The sequence below is a fragment of the Callithrix jacchus genome, chromosome 15, assembly GCF_049354715.1.
Source record: "Callithrix jacchus isolate 240 chromosome 15, calJac240_pri, whole genome shotgun sequence".
Classification (NCBI taxonomy): domain Eukaryota; kingdom Metazoa; phylum Chordata; class Mammalia; order Primates; family Cebidae; genus Callithrix; species Callithrix jacchus.
In genome coordinates, this window is record NC_133516.1 from 45,590,497 (window position 1) to 45,606,668 (window position 16,172).

Consider the following 16,172-nt stretch of genomic DNA (forward strand, 5'->3'; position numbering starts at 1 on the left):
TGAAGATCAAGACCAAAACCTTTAATTTGATCTGTAGGACTCAAGAGGTTTGGCCCTCTCTCCAGCTTATCACACACATCTACCTTTCTTTGCTCCACCTACCCTAGTGTTCTTCCACATTTTCAAAGACACTGGGCTTCTTCTACCTCAGGCCTTTGCTACGTGCTGTTTCTCCTGCCTGGGTCACACTCATTTTCACACGATTGGCTCTTTTCCCTGTTCAGCATTCAGGACCAATGACCTCATTGGACAGGCTTTCCTAACGCCCCATCTAAAGTCACTCCTCATCCTCAGTTCTTCTATCCCATCATCCTCTTTTACTTTCTTCATAGTATTTACTACCAGCTGAAGTTAAAATGTTCATTTCCCTGTTTGTTACCTGTGTCTCCCACAGCATATTAAGTTATATGAGTTCAGAGATTTCTTGTGTGTGTTGTTTATTGCAGTTTCCCTGGTATCTAGGGTGGTGCCTGGCAACCACTAGGCATTCAAATATTTGTTGAATAACTGAATGAATAAAAGAAACTTGGGAGGTAGCAGTTATGATTCCTATTTTACAAACAAGAAAATGAAGGTCCAAAGAGATTTATGTAACCTGCCCAAGGACCCATAAGCTTGTAAGGGGTAGAGCTAGAATATAAATTCAGACACAGCTCAAAATTGGTGTCTCTCTATACTCTAACCCTTTCCCCCATCCCTCTAGCTCTATCATCTGATTCAGGACTCCTTTGGGAACCTACAAACTTTGTCACAGGAGCCACAGCAGCACATGTTTCAGCCTATTACATACACATATACATGCAGACATGCACACACACAGACATGTACAAACATAGACAGCCATGCACAAATAAAAAAAAGCTCTCTTTTCTAGTACAAAATGTTCTGACAGTGGTCAAAAATAAATAATTAATTAATTTTAAAAATTAAAATTTCATCTTGGCCAGGCACGGTGGCTTATGCCTATAATCACAGTACTTAGGGAGGCCAAGGCAGGCGGATCATGAGGTCAAGAGATCGAGGCCATCCTGGACAACATGGTGAAACTTTGTCTCTACTAAAAATATAAAAATTAGTTGCGCATAGTGGTGCATGCCTATAGTCCCAGTTACTCGGGAGGCTGAGGCAAGAGAATCACTTGAACCCAGGAGGTGGAGGTTGCAGCAAGCCAAGATCATGCCATTGCACTCCAGCCTGGCAACAGAGCAAGACACCGTCTCAAAAAAGGAAAAAAAGAAAAAATTCATCTCATTTGTCTGGATAATTGACAGAATACAACAGAATTAAGACAGGAGCGCCAATAATTGCATGAAAAACATTGGCCTGTTGCTATAGAAAATATTCATGTATTCATTTATTCAAATATCTGTTATTTATTGTGCTCTGAGGATGCAACAGATGAAAAAAAAAGGCTGGGGGAAGAGCACATGTCCATTTGGCCAAGCATATTAGATACGCTCTACTTCAGTGCTTCTCAAATGTGGGACAGAGAAACATCTGCACCCAGTCTCCTAAAATATGGATTCCTGGGTCTCATTCCCTGCTGAAGCATTTCTATTTCACTTGAATTTTGCCATAAAACTATGGTTTGGGCACTATGAGTATTCCCACTTTAGGGATGAGAAAACAAGCATTAATAGGTTAAAATGAATTGACCAAGGTCACATAGCTAAGCTAGAAATGAGAATGCAGGCATAACTCCCAAATCCACTCCCTTAGTCCCTCAACATTATACACTTCATTCTATACCATTTTAAAGCTCTTTCCCCCAGTACTGAAACATACAAGATCCTCACTACTACAGATGCAGTTCAGCATCATCAGCATCACCTGGACCTTTGTTAGGTGTGCAAATTCTTGGATCCCACCCTGGATGTGCTGTATCGAAATCTTCATGTTAAAAAGACCTCTAGGAAATTCGTGTGCACTTGAAAGCTTGAGAAGTGTACTCCAGATTATTGATTAATACAAACAGAAAGCAGAGTAATTCTTGTAACTTCCAGACCTTTTCTAGAAGAGTTTTACTTCTTAAACATCTAGTTACTTGACTGAACAACTCAAAACGCCAGAGGGTGACAGGAATAAATCCTAGTGTGTGCTGCCACCTTGTGGTGAGAAGTTTCATTCCAGGCAGAATTCGCTCTTCACCACGAAATAAATGGGGCAATGTTGTAAGGGAGGGGTGGATCAGGTCCTCAATTCAGCAATGTCCCTTGAGAGACCACTACAAAGTTCCAAGATGTAATGAAAAGCACCCTTGGGGTACATTTTGAGATGTCCAAACAACAACTGGCCTTGTCATATGTGTTCCACGGGACACAGAGAACATGGACCAGATGTAACTGAGAGATCTAACAGCAGCTCAACTTTTGTTAATCAACAGATTGTTGGTATTCCCACAGGTCCCTTCTGCTTCAGAGTTCAAATATGCACTTCTGAATGTGGTGGTCAGTTCAGTTAGTGCATGGGTGTTTTTTTGTTTGGTTTGGTTTGGTTTTTGTTTTTTTTCCTATCCAAATGCCAGTGTTGAGGCAATCAGATCATCATTTCTTCATTTGCCTTGTTGGAGAATCTGTGAAGTCATCCACAAAGAGCTATGGAATTTCACATGGCTCTGTCAAATACCTCATTGGTGACCTCTGTGAAGTTGTAAACAGGGTCAGTCCCACAAATAATGTCTCTAACCCTTGGAAGGGAATAAGGGAAAGATTCTAAAAATTTCATATGTATTTTGTTCCAAACAGCCCAGACCTTGACAGTACACTCAGTCACTGGATGATTTTGTACTGAAGTCTGTAAGTTCAAGAATTAAAAGAATCCAAAACGGCTACTACAGATGAAGTTGACAGCAATGGCCCGACGTCAGCTGTATCTACCAGAATCCTTTAAGATCGCCTATGGAAAAGTTGGACAGTACCGAAGATTCCAGCAACTCAAGAAGAAAAGTGGCTCATTCAAAAGGAAGGGGATTGAAAGGTGGGTAACAGAGATTCATTTTGTTTTCTGTCAAATGAGAGTCTTCGGATTTTGCATGGTGATATGTCCTTTTAAGCGTTGCGTTTAGATGTGAGGACTCTGGATGGATTGGCTGAAAAGGTACTGCACTGGATCAAGAAATCTAGTGCAACAATGTGAGCTTCATTTTATGATCAGAAAGGTCCTAACTGTAACAGGGAAAACCTTTCCTTTCCACTTGAAATTGAGTTTTAATGTGGCACAGGAGACTAAAATAGGTACTGATCCCATGTTGATATTTCAGCATCAGAATTTTAGACATCTCACATGCCATGAAAATAGTATTATTTTGAAAAGCGATTAGTGCCTTCTTCAAAATAGGTCCATGATCAATGCTTTCTTTTCCTATTCCAGCAATTTTGCCTGCTGAAATATGTGCTAATCACATTTCACTGTGGACACATTGTTTAATGTAACATTAAAACTGTCTTAGACCTGCCTTTTTTTTTTTTTTTTTTTTTTTGCCAATGACAAAAACCATACAGACAGGTATGAAACATCCAAAATAAAACATATTTTAATTTGGAAAGTCAGTGTGGTGATTTATTTTCCAGTTTCTTCATGCTTCTCTCTTACTAGGTCCATGGACCATAGTTCAGACATGTAGAAGGGAGGTGTTTTAATGAGTCCTGGAAGCATCAAAAGCCAAGCTTATGAACTTCCATGGACAAAATGAAATACTACAGAGATTTCCACTTTCAATGAAATGTAGGAGATTCAGGGGGAAGCAATACAACCAAATAAATTCAGTACCAACACAAAAATATTTAAGAACTTAAGAGGGGGGGTTCTGCTCATACCAGAAGTTGCAGCAGTTGTATTCCTAGGCTCTGGAGCAAAATCATCTTTGTTAATTATGTTTTAGATAGATTGGAGATGAGGGTAGGGAGGATGGGAATGGGGAACACCTTCTAGAGATTCTGAGACCACTTAGAACTGGGCTTTTAACCAGACGGGTTGCATGGATGGTCTACGGGATTCCTGAATCTCTGGAAATTGTATTTGCATTGTTCTGTGTCAAAGTGTATGTGTGTACACATTTACAGTGGTAGAATCACTTGAAAGTTAAATTATTGGCCAGGCACAGTGGCTCATGCCTGTAATCCCAGCAGTTGGGGAGATCGAGGTGGGCAGATCACAAGGTCAGGAGTTTAAGACCAGCCTGACCAACATGGCAAAACCCCATCTTACTAAAAGTACAAAAATTAGCTGGGTGTGGTAGCGCACATCTGTAATCCCAAGCTACTCAGGAGGCTGAGGCAGGAGAATCGCTTGAACCTGGGAGGCAGAGGTTGCAGTGAGCCAAGATGGCACCACTGCACTCTAGCTTGGACACTAAAACAAGAATCCATCTCAAAAAAAGTTTAAATTATTATTAAAGGAGTCTCAGAGGGGTCTACAGGAGATTAATACTAGCCCTAAGTTATCTTCAGGCAAATTAGGAAATGGTGCTCCCTCCTCAGGACATTTAACTACCGCCTGCCAGAAAATCATTATAACTATACACAACCCTAAAGACTAAATTGAATAGCACCCCCCTAGATGTTGTATATGTAAAATTTGCAGAAGGGAGGCTTCTGGTCTCCCAGAGATTCATTTCCTTGGTCCCAGAAGGGAGGCTACTAGCCTCTCCCTTATTTTGCCGTCTAGTGTGGGTTCCCTCCTTGCCTTTTACATTTTCCCCACTATTCTCATCCACATGGTCATAAAAACATTATTTATTGAATGCTTTTTAAGGTTCCAAACACATGAATTATTTCCTTTTATTTTCACAATTCTGAAAAGACTATGCCCATTTTCAAATGAGAAGACCAAAGCTTATAGAGATTACATAAAATGGCCAAGGTAACAGAGTTAGGAATTGTCCTGAGTTGAACCAAGACCATTTAAATTTAGTGTGTGGTCTCTCACTAAACTACTTCCCACGTATAATTATAGAAAAAGGCAGAATTATTTAGGTTCCATTTAGAACACTGTCTTCCTGCAGAGTAGTACACATGCTACTGATGGTACATGAGATATTTTATGTAATATATAAAGAACATTGTTAATGGTTATAAATTTGTTTTAATCCATATTAGAAATATATGTTATGGCCGGGCGCAGTGGCTCACGCCTGTAATCCGAGCTCTTTGGGAGGCCGAGCTGGTCAGATCACAAGGTCAAGAGACAGAGACCATCCTGGCCAACATGCTGAAACCCCATCTCTACTCAAAATACACAAATTAGTTGGGCGTGGTGGCACGCACCTGTGGTCCCAGCTACTGAGAAGGCTGAAGCAGAAGAATCACTTGAACCCAGGAGGCGGTGGTTGCAGTGAGCCAAGATTGCACCATTGCACTCCAGCCTGACCACAGAGCAAGACTCTGCCTAAAAAAAAAAAAAAAGAAGAAATGTTATATATTTAATATAATGTAATAGCATTAAAAAAAAACCTGGGATTCTACCCAGAGAAACAAAGATTTATGTTCATACAAAACCTATACAAAAATGTTTATAGCAGCTTTATTCATAATAGCCCCAAACTGGAAACAATCCAAATATCTTCCAATTAGTCAATAGTTAAACAAAATGTGGTACATTCATATCATGGACTATGACTCAGCAATAAAAAGATATGAACAATTAATATACAAAACCCGGATGAATGCCCAGATAATTATGCTGAGTGAAAACAAAGCAAATCTCAAAAATTACTTGATGTATATTTCCATTTACATAACATTCTTAAAAGGACAAGAATTATGCAAACAGAAGACAGATTTGTAGATGCCAGTTTAAGAAAGAGGGGGCCAGTGGAAAGCAGTGTGGCTATAAAACATGAGGGATCTTGGTGTTACCGGCAGTGTTCTGTATCCTAACTGTATCAATGTCAACATGCTGATTGTGAAAATGTGGTTTTGCAAGATGTCAGCATTTGGGGAAACTAGGTAAAGTTACACAGAATCTTCCTGTACTTCTTAAACTGCGTGTGAAATTATAATGGTCTCAACATTCAAATTTTAAATTAAAAAACACCTGAAATTTCATGGGTATTTTAAAAAATAGTTGATTGAGGAAGAATATTAGGTAAAAATTGTATCACAGTATAGGTGATATTCTAGCATAGTGGTTAATAACACAGACCTCAGGATCAGATCATCTGGACATAAATTATTTAATCTCTCCAAGTTTTAATATCTTCAGGTGTGAAGTAGAGATGAGAATGCAAAGATTTAATTATGTTGTACACACGAAAGCACTTGGAAGAGTGTTTAGCACACAGAAAGCTATCGGAAACGTTGTCTATTGTTTAGAATATTGTGTGTAATAAAATATGCCACAATTATGAAGATGGTACACATAGTCACTATATGTGAGTTAATAGTATGTTACCTAAATGAGTGTTCTATGTAAATGCAGCATATGTGGGGACTTGGAGGTTATTCCTTATCGACTATCCTAGCAGACTCTCTCATCTTTATTACTTTCACTTTGAAACTGCCAAATCTAGCAAACTGTCTCAAACTTTCATTGAAATAAGATTGCCAATTTGCCAATATAAGTTAATGGATTCCAATAGTCAGACATGGATTAAAGTCTTCATTCAGCCCTTGGTCAATTAATTTAACCTATGTCTCAGTTTACTCATTAGGAAAATGAAGCTAATAATAGAACCTACCTCTTACAGGGCTGTGTTTAAATAAAGCAGTGGCTGGATTACTGTCATTTGGTAACAAAACACCAAATAGTTGCTTTGGCTTTATTTTTCTGTGATTTGATTCTTGGTCTCCAATTTCACTTTTTTTCTTAATTGTATAGTTTGTTCACATTTGAAGTTTGTGTTTTAATGATTTAAAAGTTATTCACTTTAAACTTTTCAGTTCCCCCAGTATGAACTATTTCTATTTTGTTTAGATGGCATAGAGCTGTGTCTACCAACTTACTAAAACAAAAGGTATTGGTCCCTAAGGAGGAATCATCCAGTGAGAGTGACATGGGATTTCATGCAAGCCAGCAAAATCAGAAAAGAAATTTGATGACGAGAGTGAAGACCGCTTTTGGGAGGGTGCTGTCCTGCAAGTATGGAAGCCAGCCAGCAAGTGCCAGCAAAGAGGGCTCCACCGACCACGAGGAAGCCCTCCTGTCAAACACGCAGAGCCTTCTCCCTAGGATTGTGAAGGAACTTCCATCTCCCAAGTTACTTACAACAAAAATGAGAAAGTTCTCAGAGAATGGTAATCAAATTTGGGCAATCTGTCATTGGGTTGAGGCCAAGAGGAAGAGTGAAATTAGGGTGAATTTTCTTGCTACACCACTATGTGGTACCTGAGGAGCTGATCTGAAATGCAGAATCTCAGGCCTTACCTGGGCCTTTCTGAGTCAGAAGCTGTACTTTAGCAAGATCCTCAGTTGGCTTGTATGTTCACACCATTCAGCTTTTTGCTTTTTTTTTTTTTTAGATGGAATCTTGCTCTGTCATCCAGGCTGAGCATGATCTCGGCTCACTGCAACCTCCACCTCTCGGGTTCAACCGATTTTCTTGCCTCAGCCTCCTGAGTAGCTGGAACTACAGACGCGTGCCACCACGTCCAGCTAATTTTTGTATTTTTAGTAGAGAGGGGGTTTCACCATGTTGGCAAGCTGATCTTGAACTCCTGACCACAGGTGATCCGCTTGCCTTGGCCTCCCAAAGTGTTGGGATTACAGGTGTGAGCCACCATGTCCAGCCTTGTTCATACCTTTTGAGAAGCACTGAATTGGATTGCCTTGGAGGTTCCTCCTAGTTCAATTAATAAGTGGTCTAATCAGTTTAAAGTCACTTTTTCTTTAAATATATGCATAAATATTCATCTATAAGTGCGTGTATATTCATATATACATATACATTGGAAAAGCAAACTCAAGGGGGATTTCTGGTTTTGTTTCTGGAGAAAGCAGTGATACAGACTTTCACATGCTACTTCTAATAGCAGAGGGGGTAGTGAGAATTAAATTAATAAAATGTATAACTGGTAAGTCATAAAGAATGCTGCTTTTATTGCATCTACTTTCTATGCACTGTGTGGAAGAATCAATATTTGAACTGCTAACTAAGTTGTTTTTGCAACTAGTAATACCGTCATTTGGCATCCTATGAGTTATGACTAACAATACTACCAATGTTTGCATTCTCATCTGTAGCTATTAAAAAAATTAATGAAGTCTAGGCCAGGAGCAGTGGCTCATGACTGTAATCCCAGCTCTTTGGAAGGCCGAGGCAGGTGGATTACTTGAGCCTAGGAGTTCAAGACCAGCCTGGGCAACATGATGAAACCATCTTGGCCTAAAATACAAAAAAAAAATTAGTTAGGCATGGTGGCATGTACCTGTAGTCCCTACTAGGGGAGCTGAGGTGGGAGAATTGCTTGAATCTGGGAGGCAGAGATTGCAGTGAGCCAAGATCATGCCACTCCACTCCAGCCAGGAAAACAGAAGGAGACTCTGTCTCAAAAAAAAAAAAAAAAAAAAGTATTTTTATAGCATTTTTATGTTTACAGAAAAATTGAACAGAAAATAGAGTTCCCATATATACTCTCCCTTCCCTGACCCCCACAGCTTCTCCTGTTATTAACATCTTGCTTTAGTGTGGTACATTTACAATTGATGAACCAATATTGATATTATTATTAGTAATTTATGTATTTATTTTTCAGACAGAGTCTCACTCTGTCACCCAGGCTGGAGTGCAGTGGCGTGATCTTGGCTCACTGCAACCTCTGCCTCCTGAGTTCAAGCGATTCTTCTGCTTTGGCCTTCTGAGTAGCTGGACTATAGGTGTGCACCACCACGCCCAGCTAATTTTTGTATTTTTAGTAGAAATGAGGTTTACCATATTGGCCAGACTGATCTGAAACTCCTGACTTCATGATCTGCCTGCCTCAGCCTCCCAAAGTGCTAGGATTATAGGCATGAGCCACCACACCTAGCTGATATATGATTATTATTAACATAAGTTTACCTTAGGGTTCCCCCTTTATATTGTGCAGTTCTAAGGGATTTGACAAATACATACTTTTATGTCATATCCTGTCATAACATGTATCCACCATTATAACATCATACAGAATAATTTCACTGCCCTATATGTCCTTTGTAGATTTTTAATGTCCTTCACAGCACAGAATCAGGAAACATGTAGCCCTTAGACTATATGTAAATATACATACAACCTCACATTTTACATACCATGATCAGGCAACAAACCTGTTGTGTGCTTTTCCCAGGGAGAAAAAAAAAAAGCCTGGTGGTTTCCAGCTGACTAATTTCAAACAAACTCTCTGTTCTATAAAAAGCAGTCACTAATACAAGTATCCAAGCATCTAGCAATTACCTGGTATGGATTGACCTGTGTATTTATGTTGAAAATAACAAAGAGGATATGCTTCTATATTTCTGGGGCTGGAATTGAAGAATCCAGCAGAAAACAGAGGATCAAATTTCTACTCTCAATCTGTGCACTGGTTTATTTTTATCTTAGCTGTAATAACAAATATGAACTAAGATTTTTCCAGGAAACAGGCTCATTTTTTAGGATGTAGCTCAACTATTATTACCCTTTGTTGTGGCCCAAAACCAGTTGCTTTTCCCTGCTGACCTTCAAAACATGTTTTTATCTATTTAACAAATATCTGCTAACTACTTATTATATGACAGCCATAATATTTGGGATAGAGTAGCACATAGGGCAGACATGGCCCCTCCCTCATGGAGTTACAGCATTGAGGGGCTTTCAAACATGCAGAAAATCACATTTGTTCCAAAAGCAGGTGCATAGGATGCTACTGAAAGAAATCATGGGTGCTCTAACTTTAGAGGAGGGGTCTCAGGAAAGGCTTCCCTGAGGAAGGGACAACTAAATTGAGATCTGAAGGATGGCTAAGACACAAGAATGGCTTACACAAAGTGGAGGGGGGAGAACCGTTTCCAGGAATAAGGGAGAGTATGTTAAGTCACAACATTAAGAGATCACCAGGCACAATTAGGAAGTGAAAGAAATCCAGGGAAGATAGAACAGAGAGTTAAGGAGAATCTGGTTGAATGGGGTAGTAAGGGTGTCTGTCATAGGACATGTTGAGAATTTTTAACTTTCTTCTAAGGGTGATAAGAAACCATTGGATACTTTCAAGCTAGGGATTTATATAATCTGATTTGCATTCTTAAAAGATAGCTTTTGCTGTATAGTGTAGACTGGATCAGATGAGGATAAGCACAAATGCAGGAAGAACAGTAAGAACCCTTACATTCTTTCAGGCGAGGAATGACATTAGCTTGGATGATTAGCCATGGCAGTGAGAAAGGGGAGATAAAGGGAGAAACAAGCACAGGTAGAAGTTACAAGATTTTGGGAAGAGTTGGACAGTGAAGCGCAGGGAGAGGGAAGAATTTCTGGATTGAGCACTTGCTTTAAGGTGGAGGCATCATTCATTGAGATTAGGAGCAATGGACCTGGATTGAAAAGGAAGTCATGAGTTATGGCTAGACTTGCTGACTGGAGGTCCCTGCTGAACAGCCAAGTAAAGGTGTCCAGTAGGCTAATGTATTCATTGAGGTCTGAGGCTCCCAGAGAAGTCCTTATCAATGGACTTGAAGCAACAAGAGGATTTTAGGTGTGCACAGAGCATGAAGAAACAGCGTTCCTCATTGTGGGCCTAACACATAGTAAATTGCAAACACCCCTTCCTCAATGGTGTCATCCTTTTGAATATACCAAGGGAAATGTCTCATTTAGTGACTTTTTTTTTTGATGGCGTCTCCCTCTGTCACCAGGCTGGAGCACAGTGGCACGATCTCGGCTCACTGCAACCTTTGCCTCCCAGGTTCAAGCAATTCTCCTGCCTCAGCCTCCCAAGAAGCTGGGACGACAGGTGCACACCACCATGCCCAGCTAATTTCTCTATTTTTAGTAGAGACAGGGTTTCCCCAGTTTGGCCAGGATGGTCTCGATCTTGTGACCTTGTGATCCGCCCGCCTCCGCCTCTCAAAGTGCTGGGATTATAGGCATGTGCCACTGCACCTGGCCGAGTGACCCCCTTTTTTTTTTTAAGAAAAAGAGTAACCTCAGGTTTAGTGCCTTCTGAAAAAAATAACATAGCTTGGTTTTTAGCACAGTAATTGTAATGCCTATTTATGATACTAGTCTTAAATTTTTGGTAGTGTTTTAAAGCTTCCTCTATAAATGCATTTATTAAGCACTGAATTGATGTTTTAAAATTTAAAGGAATCCAAAGTTCAGCTGGCACTTGGATATGGGAAAGACCAATCACATGGTATGTAAATAACTGAGGCTTGAGCCACATTTCTGGAGCGCAGAACATTTGCTTTAATCCACAATGAATACTCAAGGGAAGGCCTTGTATGTTAAGAAGGTTACTTTTCTAATTCCACAATGGTTCAGGGAAAAAACTTAAGTCTTGAAGAGAGAGAGTGGTGGTTACCTTGTCAAGACTGGGTTGGTGTCCTTGAAGTCATGACCATAAGAAAAGGCAAATGTGTGCAGGAGAAAGTATAAGATTGGGAAGAACAAATCCATTTTATAACTCCAAAAAAAAAAAAAAAAAAAAAAGCCACTAAGCAGCATGTGATGCTGTCTTCAAAGAATACTGTACCTTTTAATAGGAAGAACGTGTTCCTCATTGTGATCCTCACAGACTCCCTTTTCCCCCTTTCTCTAAGCTACTATACAGCTTGACGTAGAGGCAGAGACTGAGGAGATAACCCGGGGAAACACACTCCTACGGGCCAGGAGAACCACCAAGCGGTTATCTGTGACATCTCTTCCTTCAGGACTGCAAAAGGTAAAATGCTAAACAAATTGGCCTCTAAAGACTTACACATAACTCAATGTTTAGAGATTTTGCAAAAACCAAGTTCTCTCCTACCATGACTCCTCCGTAATAGGCCCTTTAAATCTGCTGTTTGTGTTTCCTCTCCAAGAATTTAGGGTACTCTCTGGGTCAGAATCCTTTACTTCTAAGTTCAAACTGTTCAGCTTCTATTAAGTATGGGCAACAGTGGAGTTTGGATTTTTATACTGACTTTCTCACTCTTCAAATGTTAGTATATTAGCAATCTGGCCTATCTGTGCATACTGCGTAGAGTGGAACTCATTAGACCAGCACTGTCCAGTGGAACTTTCTGTGAAGATGCAAGTATACATTGTCCAATATAGTAACCATTAGCCACATTTGGCTTTGAGACTTTGAAATTGGTCAGTTCAATTGAGGAACTGAATTTTTAATCTTAATTTTCATTGAAATTAAAATGTAAATAGCCACATGTACAACATAGAAAGTGGCCATAGATGATCTAGGACTCCCCAAACCAAAGCTTTTACTTATTCATAGGTACGAATGGTTTCTGTTTGTTTGTTGTTTTGAGACAGAGTGTCACTCTGTCGTCCAGGCTGGAGTGCAGTGGCATGATTTTGGCTCACTGCAACTTCCTCCATCTCCTGGGTTCAAGTGATTCTCTTACCTCAGCCTCCCGTGTAGCTGGAAGTACATACATGTGTGAGCCACCATGGCTGGCTAATTTTTGTATTTTTAGTAGAGACAGGGTTTTGTCATGTTGGCCAGGCTGGTCTCAAACTCCTGGCCTCAAGTGATCCACCTGCCTTGGTCTCCCGAACTGCTGGGATTACCGACATGAGCCACCGTGACCAGCCAGGCATGCATGTTTGAGCCTAAATTGCTCAGATTATTTTTCAGAAATAGAACCATGAACTATTATTATTGTTTTAAATATAATAAGACTTACCTTAAAGTTATGTTCCAAACTCTGGTCTAAGTGCTTTAAAAATATCAACTTGGATAATCCTACAGCCCTATAACATAGGTAGCAATATTAACCTTATTTTAGGGATGGGACTGAGAGTTTAATTAATTTGTTCGCGTAAGCGACGGAGCCAAGTTTCAAACCCAGGAAGACCTGGCTCTAGAGTCCTTAGTTGTAATTGGTATGCTATAGACTAAGTGTACTGTCCAATATGCTAGTCAATAACTGAATGTGACTACTCATGTTAATTAAAAGTGCAGTTCCCCAATTGCACTAGCTACATCTCAAATGGCCAATAATCACACCTAGTTAGTGGCTGTCCTATACAGTACAGATAGAGAACATTTCCATCTTCACAGAACTTTCACTGAACAGTGCTGCTCTGGAACACCACTGTCAGAGTGCACTAATATTAGTTTTGATTTTTTGCCTTCTGTGTGCCAGGTTCATATTTATTGTACCCCTATTATGTTTTGGGCAGTTTGTATGTTTGGGGCTATAGGGAGATCCAATGGACATGGTCTTGCTTCTGTGGACTTACAGTTAAATAGAGGAGACAGACATACAACCATGGCACTGCACAGCAGTGGGATAAGACTAATCTTTTGAACAAATGTTCCTGGAACAAGTGGGCATTCATATAGACAAAAAATGAAAATTGATCCCTATCTCACACCATATAAAAAATTAATTTCTGTTCTGTTAGAGATTTAAGTGGAAAAGGCAAAAATTTTTAAACTTCTGAAGAACAGTAAGAATATTTTCATGACTTCAGAATAAAGACTTCTTAGGACACAAATAGCACTAACCATAAGAATAAAGATGGTGTAATTTGGCTATGATTAAGAATTTCTGTCAGTCAAATAATGTTAGATCACAGGTTGTCCACTAGCTATGAAAGTGTTTTGTTTAGCCCTCAGAATGTTCTCAAAAATATATTTGAATTGGCTGGATGGAGTGACTCATGTCTGTAATCCTGGTACTTTGGGAGGCTGAGGCAGGAGGATCACTTGAGCTCACGAGGTTGAGACCAGCCTGGGCAACATGGCAAAACTCCATCTCTACAAAAAATATAATTAGCTGGACATGGTGGTGCATGCCTTTAGTTCCAACTCCTTAGGAGGCTGAGGTGGGAGGATCACTTGAGCCCAGGGAGGTCAAGGCTTTAGTGAGCCATGATGACACCATGGCACTCCAGTCAGAGCAGCAGTGAGACCCCATCTCAATATATATGTATATATATATATATATATGTATTTGAATTAATAGTCTACATTTAAAAATTAGGATATTTCAAATAAAATTCTGGGTTTTCAACTTTTTTTTGAAAAATAAAAAGCTTTGAAAATACTAGGCCAGTTTCTCATGGGAACAAGCAGGAGCTGCACCAACTTACTGCAGGAGGTGTGTTCTCTTCAGTCCACACCAGCCCCAACTAGTCCTGCTTTACAAAACTTGCCTAGGAACTAGACTTTATAGTAGTTGTATTCAACAAACAGAGAAATAAGGTAGTAACTGCCAAGTATACTAGATCAGGGAAGGTTCTGCAAGTGACATTTGAGCTGGGGCAAGCAGTGGTTCAGCAAACTCCATTTGTAAAGGCAAAGGGTAGGACCCAGATGTGGTCCCATATCCTACTTTGTGTAGTTCTTGCAATAGTCCTAAAGCTAATCATTAAGCACAAGGGGAAGGAAGAGTGAATTAAATAAGACTAAAAAATGTATATTAGCTTGGAACCATGACCTGGGAAAGATTTCCAATTGCAACACTATTAGGACAGGTACTTGTACCCAGTAAGCCAGGGACAATGGGAAAAGTAGCAGGCATGGGGTAAAAAGAACCCAGAGCTTCCTTTTTATGTTTGAAGACATAACTGCCATGAAAATAAGGAAAGCTGCAGAAATTAGACTAAATTAACAACTAGATCCACTGATAATGAGCTTTCTGAGGCACTGGTCCACAACAGCCCCACACTCTCACTGTGCTCAGTAGCTGCAATTTCTTCTTCACCTTACAAATGACCTGCTTTTTTCCTGATGCTGTATATTCTTTCAGAGCCAGACAATCTCATTTCTCTGTACCCTATAGATCTCTTCAAAGAGAGCTCTGAACACAAAGAAGATACATGGGGCGTGAATAATAATATGAATACAGTCTCCAACCCAATGTTGTTATGTGGCAAATGTTCAGTTTATAAGAGAATATCCCAAGGGCGAGGATTCTTGTTTAAGCATCATCACAGAAATAATGTTGGTAGTTCCTAATCTGATGTGTTTTGCATTTTTACCATAGGGGCCATATTCACCAAAAAAGAGAACACACTTTCCAGCACTTAAAAAAAAGAAGCATTGCATGGAAAACATCCTCCGAAAATCAGATTTGACAGTAGGAAAGCTTCAAATGCAGGTAGTGGACAAAGGCTTTTAACTTTTGTCTCAGAAGCATCAGAGCCAGACTTAACTGAACACACAGCCCTGGTAGACAGCATGGGTGTAGGATGAAATTAATGATTAGCATTAAGAAATAATGTTAGAAGGAGGACATTCTGAAAGTTGCTAAAGGATTGCTAAGGACACCTAGAACGATGCTATCTACCTGATAAATATTAAATGAATTCAATTAAAATGAAGGCATAGGTTTCTCTTCAGAAGAACTGAGGTTGTCTTTATCACTGGGTGGTTAATGTATGTTTTCAAGCTCCATTTGCTATGACTTGACTTAGAATAACATTTTAAGACTTGCAAAATGTCCACCAATTCCTAAACTCACCTCTCAGGAAAAGCAACTATCTCTTTGATTTTGACAAGGTTTTCCAACACATGGCTTCATTTCTTTGTATTTGTCATAGGTGGATGACCTCATAGAAACAGTGACTGATAAATCCAGGAAGCTATTGGCCCAAAGACATGCTGAGCTTCAACAGTGTGAGTTTCTAGGGGATGAAATTCTTCAGTCTTCTAAGCAGTTCCAGAGGATATCCAAGAGAACCATGAGGAAGTATAAATTAAAAAATGTGTGTTTCCCATGTACCTGTTGCTGCTTCTGACTTTGTCCCTGATTCTTAACAAGTTATCTTCCCTAGGCCGGTCGTGGTGGCTTACACCTGTAATCTCAGCACTTTGGGAGGCCTAGGCCAGGGGATCACTTGAGGTCAAGAGTTCAAAACCAGCCTGGCCAACATGCTAAAACTCCATCTCTACTAAAAAAACAAAAATTAGCCACATGTGTTGGCAGGTGACTGTAATCCCAGCTACTCCACAGGCTGATGCAGGAAAATTGCTTGAACCTGGGAGGTGGAGGTTGCAGTGAGCAGAGATCGTGCCATTGCACTCCAGCCTGGATGACACAGCAAGACCCTGTCT

General features: G+C 39.9%; 1 protein-coding gene and 1 long non-coding RNA gene across 2 annotated transcripts; one reads left to right on the forward strand and one right to left on the reverse strand.

The window, feature by feature from the left end:
- Positions 1–2,718: 2,718 nt before the first annotated feature.
- Positions 2,719–15,856, forward strand: C15H3orf49 (chromosome 15 C3orf49 homolog). Its single transcript, XM_035274148.3, has 5 exons — positions 2,719–2,976; positions 6,913–7,232; positions 11,710–11,831; positions 15,103–15,216; positions 15,659–15,856. The coding sequence occupies exons 1-5, from the start codon at positions 2,837–2,839 to the stop codon at positions 15,854–15,856; spliced, it is 894 nt and encodes a 297-aa protein (XP_035130039.2). The 5' UTR covers positions 2,719–2,836.
- Positions 5,263–15,697, reverse strand: LOC144579553 (uncharacterized). The gene is made up of 3 exons (XR_013527412.1): positions 15,580–15,697; positions 8,364–8,478; positions 5,263–5,385 (listed from the first exon to the last, which is right to left on the reverse strand). It is a non-coding gene; the product is annotated as an uncharacterized LOC144579553 (long non-coding RNA).
- Positions 15,857–16,172: the final 316 nt, after the last annotated feature.

Bases quoted from the DNA above. Each gene is read 5' to 3' on its own strand.
- C15H3orf49 (XM_035274148.3), top strand. From the start codon at position 2,837: ATGAAGTTGACAGCAATGGCCCGACGTCAGCTGTATCTACCAGAATCC. The intron at 2,977-6,912 runs GTGGGTAACAGA...TATTTTGTTTAG, and splicing joins AAAAGGAAGGGGATTGAAAG to ATGGCATAGAGCTGTGTCTA. The intron at 15,217-15,658 runs GTAGTGGACAAA...TATTTGTCATAG, and splicing joins TAGGAAAGCTTCAAATGCAG to GTGGATGACCTCATAGAAAC.